Source organism: Aotus nancymaae, unplaced genomic scaffold (genome assembly GCF_030222135.1).
Source record: "Aotus nancymaae isolate 86718 unplaced genomic scaffold, 86718_ANA_hifiasm-v0.15.2.pri h1tg000009l, whole genome shotgun sequence".
Lineage (NCBI taxonomy): Eukaryota > Metazoa > Chordata > Mammalia > Primates > Aotidae > Aotus > Aotus nancymaae.
In genome coordinates, this window is record NW_026988420.1 from 8,510,055 (window position 1) to 8,523,095 (window position 13,041).

At 39.6% G+C, this 13,041-nt stretch overlaps 1 protein-coding gene across 2 annotated transcripts in view; it reads left to right on the forward strand.

The window, feature by feature from the left end:
- The window catches only part of EEF1AKMT1 (EEF1A lysine methyltransferase 1), a 52,790-nt gene that overhangs the window by 17,527 nt on the left and 22,222 nt on the right, over positions 1–13,041 (forward strand). For both annotated transcript variants that reach the window (XM_064373542.1, XM_021664911.2), the window contains exon 2: positions 12,875–13,036. In XM_064373542.1, the coding sequence (XP_064229612.1) occupies positions 12,893–13,036 (144 nt within the window). In that variant the 5' untranslated portion in view covers positions 12,875–12,892. The remainder of the gene's footprint in view (positions 1–12,874; positions 13,037–13,041) is intronic.

Consider the following 13,041-nt stretch of genomic DNA (forward strand, 5'->3'; position numbering starts at 1 on the left):
CATTGCACTCCAGCCTGAGTGACAGAGTGAGTCTCCGTCTCAAAAAAGAAAAAAAAGTCCAACCCAGTTCAATAAGGCAAGAAAAGGAAATAAATGGAATCTAAATTGGAAAGGAATAAATAAAATGGTTTGTTTATAGAGATGATTTTCTAAGTATAAAATTCCAAGGAATCTCTAAGGGATCTACTGGAAATAACGTAAGAGTTCATCATGATTACAGGATACATCAAAACACAAAAATCAGCATTTTTATATATAAACATTTAAAACACTGGATCAAATTTGAAACAATTCATTTACAATTGCCACCTCCCCCTGATCCCTTAAACTAAGTAGGAGTAAGTTTTAACAAATCATGTGTAGGACCTATGTGTTGAAAATTATAAAAGACTGATGAAATAAATCAAAGATGAACTAAATAAATGGAGAGATGTGTCATGTTTTATGGATTGGAAGACTCAAAACAATAAAGATGTCAATTCTCTCTAAATTGATATACAGGTTTAACACAGTGTTTATCAAATTCCCAGGAATTTTTTTTTGTAGCTCTACACAAGTTTATATTCTAAACTTTATACAGAAAGGCAAAGGAACTAGATTAAAACATTTTTTGAATAAGAGTAAAATATGAAGAATCATGCCATCTGATTTTAAGACTCAATATTCGACTTCAGTCATCAAGAATGGTATGTTCAGAGTAGACACAGATTAATGGGACAGAATAGAGAACCCAGAAATAGACCTCTGCAAATGTGCCTAACTGATTTTTGGCAAAGGTGAAATGCAATTTCAAAAATAGCCTTCTCCACAAATGTTGGAGCAATTGCACATCTGCACACAATAACAACAAAAAAGAACTTGACCTAAAACTTTTATCTTATGTGAACAGTAATTAATTCAAAATGAATCATAGGTTAAAATATAAAGTTCTATACATAATAGAAAAAGTCTTACATAAAACTTCTTTAGGGCCAAATGCAGTGGTTCATGCTTGTAATCCCAGCACTTTGGAAGGCCAAGGCAGGCAGATCACCTGAGGACAGGAGTTTGAGACCAGCCTGGCCAACATGGCGAAACCCTGTCTCTACCAAAAGTATAAAAATAAGGTGGGTGTCATGGCACACACCTGTAATCCCAGCTACTTGGGAGGCTGAAGCAATCACTTGAACCCAGGAGGCAGAGGTTGCAGTGAGCCAAGATTGCTCCAGCCTGGGTGACAGTGAGACTCTGTCTCAAACAAAAAAACTTCTTTGGCACCCAGTGGTTGACAAATCCTTCTTAGCACCAAATGCAGGGTCTGTAAAAGAAAATGATATATTGTGCTATATAGCAAGAGACGAGCAGAAATTTCACAAGAGATAAAAACAGTTGGCAAATATGAATATGAAAACATGTTCAACATTACGTACTCAGAAAATGCGAATTAACACTGCCATGAGATAGCACTACACACATAGTGAGACAGCGAAAATAAATACCAAATCTTAGTGAGGATGCAAAGGAACTGGATCTCAGGTACTGCTGGAGGGAATGTAAAATGGTACATTCAAAAAAAAAAGTTTGGTAATTGCTTACAGAACTAAACAGAACCATTTAAAGAAAGACTACATATTATATGATTCCATTTGTAGATGCGATTTTGTTATGTCCAGAATAACCAAATACACAGAGACAAAGTAGGGTAGTGGTTACCTAGGGCTAAATGTGGATGGGAAGATAGGGATGTACTGCTAATAGGCATGGGATGTCTTTTGGGAGTTTTGAAAATGTTCTAAAATGTGATTATAGTGATGGTTGCACAACTCTGAATATACTAAAAATCATTGAATTATACAATTTTTTTAATCTTTATTTTTTTGAGATGGCGTCTCGTACTGTTGCCCAGGCTGGAGTGCAGTGGTATGATCTTGGCTCACTGCAACTTATGCCTCCAGACTGAAGCAGTCCTCCCACCTCAGCCTCCCATGTAAGCTGGGTCTACAGACACATGCCATTACATTCAGCTAATTTTTAAAAACATTTTTGTAGAAAGATGGTCTTACTGAATTTCCCAGGCTGGTCTTGAGTTCCTAGGGTCAAGTGATCCTCCTGCTTCAGCCTCCCAAAGTTTTAAGATTACAAGCATGAGCCACCATATTACACCTGAATGGTATCTTTAAATAGATGAATTGTATGATATGTGAAAATATCTCAATAGAGATGTTTTAAAATTTGCACATTTCGCTTCAAGAGGCATTTCAGGCCGGGCGCGGTGGCTCAAGCCTGTAATCCCAGCACTTTGGGAGGCCGAGGCGGGTGGATCACGAGGTCAAGAGATCGAGACCATCCTGGTCAACATGGTGAAACCCCGTCTCTACTAAAAATACAAAGAATTAGCTGGGCATGGTGGCGCCTGCCTGTAATCCCAGCTACTCAGGAGGCTGAGGCAGGAGAATTGCCTGAACCCAGGAGGCAGAGGTTGCGGTGAGCCAAGATCGCACCATTGCACTCCAGCCTGGGTAACAAGAGTGAAATTCCGTCTCAAAAAAAAAAAAGGGGGGCATTTCAGAAACAAGCTACATGATTGCAGAGAGAATCCTGGCTTCTCTGGCCACAGTAAACTTCATAGTACAGGGATTCAGTTTTTCATTTGATGAAATCCTCTTTTATAATCTATCATAATGAAATAAGTTTTTTGATGTTCTCAAAATAAACACATTCTAACCATAAAATCCAACATCATACTCGTGAGCATTTATCCAGAGAAATGCAAATTCCTATACAATGTATAGGAATGTTCACAGCAGCTCTGTTTGTAATAGCTTAACGTTAGAAACAACCCAAATGTTTTAGTAGGTGAATGGTTAAGTAAAGTGTGGCTATACTATGGATTACTACTTACCAATAAAAAGGAAGGAACCATTGATACAACAACCTAGGTAAATTTTAAACCATGCTGAGTGAAAAATGACAATCTCAAATTATGTAATGTGTGATTCCATTTATCTAAAATTCTTGAAGTGACAAAATTATTGAAATGGAGAACAGATCCGTGCTTTGCAGGGGTTAAGAATGGAGGGTGAGGTGGGAGGGGATGGGAATGACTTTAAAAAGATAGTACAACTAATCTCTGTGGTCCTGAAATATTCTCTCTCTTATCCATGGAAGTGATTCATGAATCTACACATGTGATAGAATATAGAACTGTACACATGTGCACACACATGTGCAAATGAATGTGTGTAAAACTGGTGAACTGAATGAGCTCTGTGGATTGTACTCTTAATTTCCTGGTTTGACATTGCATTATAGTTATATAAGTTATCATTGTGGAAAAATAGGTGGAAAGATACATGAGATCTCCATTATTTTTGCAACTTCCTGTGAATCTAATTATTTCAGAGTAGAAAGTTTAGGAATGAGAATTGGGGTAGAAAGTAGAGATATTTATGTCCAAATTATCAGATTCCTTTCCAAAAGATTATGCCAATTTATATTGTTCTCTAAATTAGAGAGTATACCAATATCATTACATTCTCATCAGCATTAAGTATTTCCATTATTTTGATTTGTTTTGTCTTTGTATTCTTTTTAACTTTTATTTTTTAGAATATGTATTTTTTTAATTTTAAAAAATTTAATTTTTAATTTTAGATTCAGGGCATACATTGTTCAGGTTTTTTACATGGATATATTGGGTGATGCTGGTGTTTGGGTTTCTAGTGAACCCATCACCCAGTATTGAACATAGTATCTGATAGGTAGTTTTTCAGTCCTTACCCTACTCTTTCCCTCTCTTCTTCTGGAGTCCCCAGTATCTATTATTTCTGTCTTTATGTCTGCTTATACCCATTGTTTAGCTCCCATTTACAAGTGAGAGCATGTGGTATTTGGTTTTCCATTTCTCTTTTAATTCACATAGGAAAATGGTCTCTAGCTGCATCCATGTTGCTGCAAAGGATATGATTTCACTCCTTTTTATGGCTGTGTACTATTCCATGTTGTATATGTGCCACATTTTCTTTATCCAGCCCATCATTGATAAGACACTTAGGTCGATTTTATGGCTTTACTATTGTGACTAGTCCTGCAATAAACAAAGTACAGGTGTCTTTTTGTTTTCCATAGGATTGATCTAATTTACATTCATACCAACAATGTGTAAGCATTCCCCTTTCTCCATATCTTTGCAAACATATGTTATTTTTTTGACTTTTTAGTGATAGCCATTCTGACTGGTGTGAGATAGCATCCCATTGTGATTTTAACTTGCACTTCTCTGATAATTAGTGATGCTGAGCATATTTTCATGTTTCTTGGCCACTTGTATGTCTTCTTTTGATCGTGTCCTTTGCCCACTTTTTAATAGGAGTCTTTTTTTTTCTTGTTGATTTAATTAAGTTTCTTGTAGATTCTGTATTTTAGTCCTTTGTTGGATGCATTGTTTGCAAATATTTTTTTCCCATTTTGTAGATTGTCTGTTTACTCTGTTGATTGTTGCTTTTGCTGTGCAGAGCTCTTTAATTAAGTCTCATTGTCAATATTTGGTTTTGTTGCAATTACTTTTGAGGTCATAGTCATAAATTCTTTTCCTAAGCTGGTGTCCAAAACAGTTTTTCTTAGGTTTTCTTCTAGAGTTTTAATAGTTTGAGTTCTTACATTTCAGTCTTTAATACATCTTGAGTTAATTTTTGTATGTGGTGAGAGGTAGGTGTCCAGTTTTACTTTTCTGCAAATGGCTAGCTAGTTTTCCCAGCACCATTTATTGAATAGAATATCCTTTCCCCATTGTGTATTTTTGTTGACTTGGTTGAAGACCAGTTGATTGGATGTGTGTGGCTTTATTTCTAGGTTCTCTCTTCTATTTCATTGATTATGTATCTGTTTTTTTACCTGTACCATGCTGTTTTGGTTATTATAGCTGTTATAAGTAAAATTTTGATGCCGCAAAAGAAATACCACTCGAAGATAAATCCTCTGAGCAAGGCAGTTTACTTCTATAGTAGGGTGTGGCTCACAGATGGAGCAATGGTGAGTGCATACTTGGATAAGGGCAGAAAAGGGGTACTTATTCCTGATGGGAGTCACCTCTACTCCTGTATCATTCGTTTACTGGCTAGGGTTAGACTGCACAGGCTAGACTAATCCTGATTGGCTATTTTAAAGAGAGCAGGGGTACTAGCTGGAGTGGCAGGGTGGGTGGTTTGGCAGGGAGGATGGTTACCGGCAGGTCAGAGCAGGTTGCCAGCGGTGACCTAGGTCAAAGCAGGTGACTGGAGCAAGGTGACCAGGATGAGTCAGGATGGAGCTGGGGGCCGGGGGAACAATGTGAACTACTGATCAGAACTGGTGGAGAAGGTTGTTTATTGAAACTACAAGGAAGCTAAACTTTAAAATGGAGGACAAATAACTGAACATACTGACACACTGATTCTTTGAAGAGAAATTTAGAGCTCATTGTATCTAATAATTCCCTCCTCTTGAATTCTCCTTACAGCTCTTTCTCTTCAAACTTCCTTAAGGTGTCTTGGCTTAGTTGTTCTGCTTGATTTTCTAAAGGAAGAAGCTTCTCTGAATAAGGTGGGGGATAGTTAAGGGAGGTTTTGGTAAGTGTTGCTTTTATGAGTCTCTGCACCAACCCACGTATGCATGGTATGACACAACACCCAACAAGGATGAGTACACCCACTGCAGCTGTGAGAGAAGTAAGAATTGAGGCTATGATTCCTTTCCATTTACTGAACCATTTTTCTAGCCACCCTCTGAAGGGGTCATTTACCCTCAAGTTGTTGGCTAACTCACTGCACAGAGCAGTCAGAACTTGCAATGCCTTTGTTATACTTCCATCAGGGACAGTATTGTTTGTGATGAAGGTACAACACTGAGTTTTAATCATGACGCAAACTCCTCCTCTTTCTGCCAATATTGTGTCTAAGGCTATTCTGTTTTCCCAAGCCATCTGGCTAGTAGCCCCTAATTGTTCAGCTATTCCTTTAACAGCATCTCTAGTGCAGCTAATAAACCACTGTTGGTTGTGATAAATGTAATTTATCCAATCAACATTTTTATTAATTGCCACCCACCAAAATACTGACTAAAATCTTGCAGCTATTTGATCTCAGGCTTTAAATTTATCTTATACTCCTCGTGGGACTCCAATTATATCAAAATAGACATGAGATTTGAAAGACCCATGAGGGGTTCCTCTTGCTTCACGATGTATTTTTCCTTCCTCTGGTTGATGAAATGCCAGGGTGAAAGGCATAGCCAGTTGGACTAGAGCGCAAGTGTCACTCCAGTTACTTAGCAGAGTGTCCAGTAAAGATCCACCGCAATACTACCACATGTCTGCTCATGGATGAAAAGGGCTGATTGATTGGTAAGCTCTTGAAAAGTCTTAAGCTCACTGCATCCTAGGTCTCCAAGGAATGCTAAGTTTCCTCCTGGTCGTGAGAGACATGAAGTGAACTTAGTGTCTGAAGACAGAAGCTGGATGGCCCTTGGGGGCTGACCTGCAGGGTATTGAACTTTGGGATATAGCAGAGAGAGAGAGTGAGCTTGGCACAACTTGTTGCCCCAGGCTGTAGAATCCTGGAAAAGAGCTACCTTACAGCCCATGCCTAGTTGGCTGGAGGACCATTCTAGTGGAAAATGGACAATCTGGGCCTCTGGCCTGCCCTACGCACAAGCATAATGATTGCTTTTGTTTAACATGCAGATGGAATATTTGATCCATTCCAACCAGGCATTTGCATCTTGATGTCCTGTCTTGATTGCCAAAGTTTGTTTTAAGTCTTTAACTTCTACAATAGCTGCCTTGGCCTTGTCATTAAATAGAGGAGGAACAATTGTTTCATTTTGAGAGGTTTTGGAAGAAGGCTTAGGAGAAGGTGTAGGCAGTGAGGGATCAATGAAAGTATCTTAAAAGATCTGATAGGGTCTTTTCCTGAAACCTCAGTCCCCATACCATAAAACCAGCTTAGTGAAGAGAACCAGCTTAGAGAAGAGAAAGAACTTTGAGTGTTTGAGGTAATAGGACTGCACTGGTTTAGCTGACAGTTAAGGGAAGCTGTTCCTTTAGTAAAGTGAATGTATGGTTCTAGGAAATTACAACTGCTGGTTGGAGCAGTCCATCCTTGCTCTTTAATGGTCCACAGAATGTTGGACCAACTGTGGCATAAAAGCTCTGTATCGAGAGAGCAAGACTTGTGGTTGACCCTGGAGTATTCATCGAAATCTTCCCAGACTAAAGGTTCTCAATTCACTAATGCCTAGTCTGAGGACAGCCAGGAAGGATAGAGGTATTTTTCTGAAGTGGAGAGCTGTCTTTGACTCGGCAAGTCCCCACAGGGTATAATAAGGCAAGCATCAAATGTAATAGCTTGAGGTGAAATTGACTGGGTTACATTAATAACCAGATGGTCAGCAATAGAGCAAGGAAAGAAGAGAGAGTAATAGAATAGATGAAAGAGAGTTAAATTTTTCTTAGCTTTAGTTTGATAGGTTTTCCCCTGGGACTGTGGCCCAGGACGCCAAAGGGGGTGGTACTTTCTTGACTCAGGTGTGATGCATCCATCCTCTCTCTGCTGACTGGACTGCGGTTTCAGTAGTTAGGAGCACTAAGTAAAGGTCCTTCCCAGGCCAGCTTGAGCTTCTCTTCTTTCCTTCCCCAGGCTGACGTTGATGCACTGGGAACTCTAGGAGCAGCGCCTGTGTTGCCTTTAGTTTTAAGAGAAGAGAAAGTAGAAGATAGACCAAGTATATAATTGTTTAAGAAATTGATTTTTTTGTTTCGAAGGTAGGAATGTCAGCAGTGGAGTGTAAATAAGGTGATCTGTAGAGCATCTCATAAGGAGAAAGACCAGTATCTTACCACCGGGCAATTTGGATTCTCAGCAGGGCAATAGGAAAGCACTTGGTCCATAGTAACTGAGTCTCTAAGACTAATTTGGTTAAGTGGCTCTTTAAAGTCTGATTCATTCTTTCTGCTCTCCCTGATAAGGGTGGGTGCCAGGGAATACAGTATTCTCATCTAATGTCTAATGTTTGGGATAACTTTTTAATGATGTCTGCAGTGAAATGAATTCCATTGTCAGAGTCAATATTTTCTATTAGTCCAAACCTGGGTACTTTATTTTCAGTTAGAGCCTTGACTACGTTATTGGCTGTTGCATTTGAAAAGGGGATAGCTTCAACCCAGTGAGTGTGGTGATCTACTATCACTAGTAAATATTTTAGATGGCCTATTGGAGGCATTTCTGTGTAATCAACTTGAATACTTTGGAATGGCCTTAAGCCTAGATTCCTTCCCCCACAAGAGGTAATCTTTTTATAGTTTGTTTATTAGTTTTCTTACATACTAAGCAACTATCTGTGACCTGTTTGGCCAGGGTATAAATTTCTATACAACCATAAACTTTGAGAATTGCATCACACATGGGCTGGAGCCCCCAGTGTGTCCCTTGATGTAGTTGAGATAGGATTTTCCTCATAAGATAGCATTTCTCTCTGGTCTGGCAATATCCATTTTCCTTCTGAATTCTCTTTAGTGCCTATTCTTATTAAATTTTCTTTTTCGGTGGAAGAGAAAATGGGGATTATGGTAGGAGGAGGGAGGTAGGGAGTTAAGTGAAAAATATGCATTTCCAAAGAAACAGCAGCCAGCTTAGCCGTCTGATCTGCCAGGTTATTTCCTGGACTTTCAAAAGAAAGGCTTTTCTGGTGTCCAGGAACATGGACAATAGCTATTTCTTCTGGCAACTGAAGATTATTCAGTGCTTGGGTGATTAGCTTCTTGTGAAAAAGGTCTTGACCTTTACTATTAATGAGACCTTGTTCAGTCCAAATTTTTCCAAATGTGTGGGCCACTCCAAAGGCACACTTGGAATCCATATAAATGCTTCCTTTCTGGTTCTGTAAATACTTTAAGGCTTGGCTGAGTGCAAACAGCTCACACGTTTGAGCAGACCAACTGTTAGGCAGTCTTCCTGACTCTCTTTCTACAAGATTTTCTCTGTCAGTTACTGAATACCCATTGTGTCTTTTTCCCTCAGTCACCTGGGAGGAGCCACCTATGCATAAGTGCTGTCCAGTCCTCAAGGGAGTTTCTCCTAGGTCTGGTATGATACCATACCTTTGTATGGTCATCAATTAAATCCAAACGTGTGCTCTCTCCTTAGATTTGAATTCCCTATTAGGAAACCTGCTGGGTTGAGTGAATTATCAGTGGTTAATGTTAAATCATCTTTTCTAACAGAATGGCCTCATACTTTAAGATTCTTGAGTCAGTAAGCCATCTTCCTGTTTTCTGGTTTAAGATAGTTCTAACTTGGTGAGAGGTGTTTACTGTCAATTTTCCTCCAAAGGTTGACTTTCTGCTTTGACTAATATTGCCATAGTTGCAATGGATTGGATGTATTGAGACCATCCACAAGTGACTGGATCTAAGACCTTTGATAGGAAGGCCACGGGCTCCCAGCAGCCTCCATGTTCTTGAGTAAGCACTCCTAAAGCTAATCCACTGTCCACATTGACAAAAAGATGGGATGGCTTTTTTAGGGAGGGTAAGGCTAAAACAGGGGCAGTTATGAGCCTTTCAGCCTTTCAACTTGATCATCTTCCTCAGAAGTCCATAGGCGATGGTCAGGCTTCTCCTGGGCAAGTTTTTGATATAACAATTTACTGTGTAGTGCATATGAGTCAATCCATAAGTGGCAGTATCCAACTAACCCTAAAAGTTTCCTGAGTTCTTGTTTAGTTTGAGGCAAGGGTAGGGACATGATTCCCTCAACTTGTTCAGGCCCTGTTCTTCACCTGCCTGCACTTATTAAGTGGCCTAAATATTTAACTTTGGGCTCCACATACTGAAGCTTTCTTTTTGAGACTCATAGCCCCTCAAACTGCAGATGGTTAAGAATCTGTGTAGAGAAGTTAGTTACCTTCTCTATGTCTTCACTAGATATAAGATCATCCATGTATTTTTGCTCTGGGGTATTTGCTCTGGGATGACAACTTTTTCTAATTCTTGTTCTAAGATTTGGCCAAAAAAATTAGGGGAATCTGTGACCCCTTGGGGCAAGACTGTCCATTGATATTGTTGTTTCCACCCTGAATGGGATCCTCTCACTCAAAAGCAAATATATCTCAGCTATCTTCAGCTAGGGGATGTGCCCAAAAAGCATTCTTCAAATCTATTACAGTAAACCATTGATGATTATATGGAATCTTGCTGAGAATGGTGTAAGGATTGGGGACAATGGGGTGGGTAGTCTGGACAATTTGGTTGATAGCTCTAAGGTACCTAATCCAGCCAGTATGATCCGTCTGATTTCTTGACTGGCAGTATTGGGGTGTTATAAGGGGACATACAAGGCTCGAGAAGCCCATCTTTAATAAAGCCTTCAATTATAGGTTTCAACCCTATCCTGCCCTCTAGGGGAATGGGGTATTGCTTCCTTCTTACTACTTCTCCTGGGGTCTTTAGCTTGATGTGGATTGGAAAGACTCAGAGTTTCCCTTGGTTCCCTTCTTTAGGCTAGACATTAGGATTAATATATTTTTCATCTGCAGTGGTGAGTAGATTTAATGAGGTGAGAAAACCTCTTGGGCTAATTTGTAGACCTATGCCTAAGTTTAACATTGAATTCCTCCCCGATAAAATTAGTCCCTGCTTCAGGGATTAACAAGAACTGAACATGTGCTGAGTGATCCTGGTATTTGGCTTCCGTGCTTTCTAAAAATTTTTTTTAAATCCTTCCCCTTTTACCCCAGAGACTAAAAGTTCAGAGGAGCAGACAACACCCCCCAATCCCCACAGCTTTCTTGCCTTGGTATATTCTGACCAAGGAATAATTTACGTCCCCCACCCCCCAGGGGTTTTCTTACCTTGGTCCCAACCACCAAGGAAATACTTTACTGGAGCATCTTTTTCTTGGTCTGTGCATGGAGTTTCTTAGTTGCTGTGGTATTTGTAGGCTTTTTTTTTTTTTTTTTTTTTTAATCTCACATTGCTGAGAGCCTGGGCTTGTTTGTCACATTGGGTAGGTTTCAATTCCTTACCCCTGAGGCCACTGCAATGAAGTGGTGGGATGTGTCTCCTCATGCCTGAGACCACCCGGCGGAGAACGGTTTGTCCCCATACAGGCCACCAGAATTGTTAAAGGTAAAATTTTGATGCCTCAAAAGAAATAGCACTCAAAGATAAATTCTCTCAGCAAGGCAGTTTACTTCTGTAGAAGGGTGCAGCTCACAGATGGAGCAATGGTGAACCCACACTTGGACAAGGGAGGAAAAGGGGTACTTATTTCTGACAGGGGTCACGCCTACTGCTGTGTCCTTCCCCTATTAATTAGGATTAGACCACACAGGCTAGGCTAATCCCAATTGGCTGTTTTCAAGAGAGCAGGGATATGGGCTGGAGTGGCAAGGTGGGTGGTTTGGTGGGAAGGACGATTACAGGCAGGTCACAGCAGGTAGCCAGCGGTGACCTAGGTCAGAGCAGGTGACTGGAGCAGGTGACCAAAGCAGGTGACCAGGATGAGTCAGGACAGAGCTGGGGGCCAGGGGAACGATGTGAACTACTGATTAGAACTGGTGGAGAAGGTTGTTTACTGAAACTACAAGGAAGTAGTTAAAAGGAAGAACTTTAAAATGGTGGACAAATAACTGAACATACTGACATTCTGATTCTTTGAAGAGAAATTTCGAACTCATTGTATCCAATATAGCCTTGTAGTACAGTTTGAAGTCAGGTAATGGGATGCTTTTGGCTTTGTTCTTTTTTGCTTAGGATTGCTTTGGCTATTCATTCTCTTTTTTGGTTCCATATGAATTTTAGAATTTTTCTTTTTTAATTCTGTGAGAAATGGTGTTTGTAATTTGTTAGGAATTGCATCAAATCTATAGATTGCTTTGGACAGCATTGTTTGCTCTTATGTTGACCATCTGTTTCTCATTCTGAGGATATATAAGCTAGCTAAAATACTGATATATGATTTGTATGCCATAATTTCTTTGATGTATATATAAATAAAACTATTTGGAAGAAATTGGCTTTATACGTTTTAGGGAGACATAAGACATCAATCAGTATGTGTAAGGTACATACATGTATGATCCAGAAAGGTAGGACAACTAGAAGTGGAGGGCTTCCTGCTCATAGTTAGATTAAAAATTTGTTTTGATTGGCAGTTGGTTGAAAGAGTTAAGTTACTATCTTGGAATCAATGGAAAGGAGTGTCTGGATTAAGATAAGGGGTTTTGAGGACCAAGGTTATTATTTATGTAGATGAAGGCTGCAAGCAGGCTTCAGAGAGACTAGATGCTACATGCCTCTATCAGATCAAAAAAGATGACACACTCTTAATTAATCTCTCCTGGATCAGGAAAAGACCTGGGAAGGAAAGTGGATTCTCTGTAGTATGCAGATATTCCCCACAGGAGACAGCTTTGCAGGGCCATTTCAAAATAGGTCAATAAATATATTTTGGGATAAAATCTTCAACTTCTGTCAGGGCCTGTTATCTGTCATGTGTACTATACTAGAAACAGGTTGGAATTTGTTATCTTATTGCTATAAAGAGCCTGTTTTGTCACTCTTAAGATCTCTGTTTTAATGTTTATACTAATCAGTTGTGCCTGAATTCCAAAGGAGGAAGAGTATAACAAGGCATGTCCTTCCCCTGGTGGCCAGAACTGGTTTTTCAGGTTTACTTGGGCCCAGAAGAGGGATTTATTCAGTCGGCTGGGGCGCTTAGAATTTTATTTTTGGTTTACACTTGTATAAAACTCACTTTCAGTTTGGATCCTTGCTGTTAAATAAAAATTTTTTAAAAATTATTACTGGATGGGAAGGGGAAACAAAATCTGCACAGAACATGTATTCCTTGATCTGCAGGTTATAAACAACTGTGAAATGAGTGATTTGGAAGATGATGAGATACCCCAGCTTTCTGCCCACGCCTTAGCAGCTCTCCAGGAATTTTATGCTGAGCAAAAGCAACAAATTGACCCAGGCAAGGATGATATATATAACATTGGGATAATAGAAGAGAATTGGGTAAG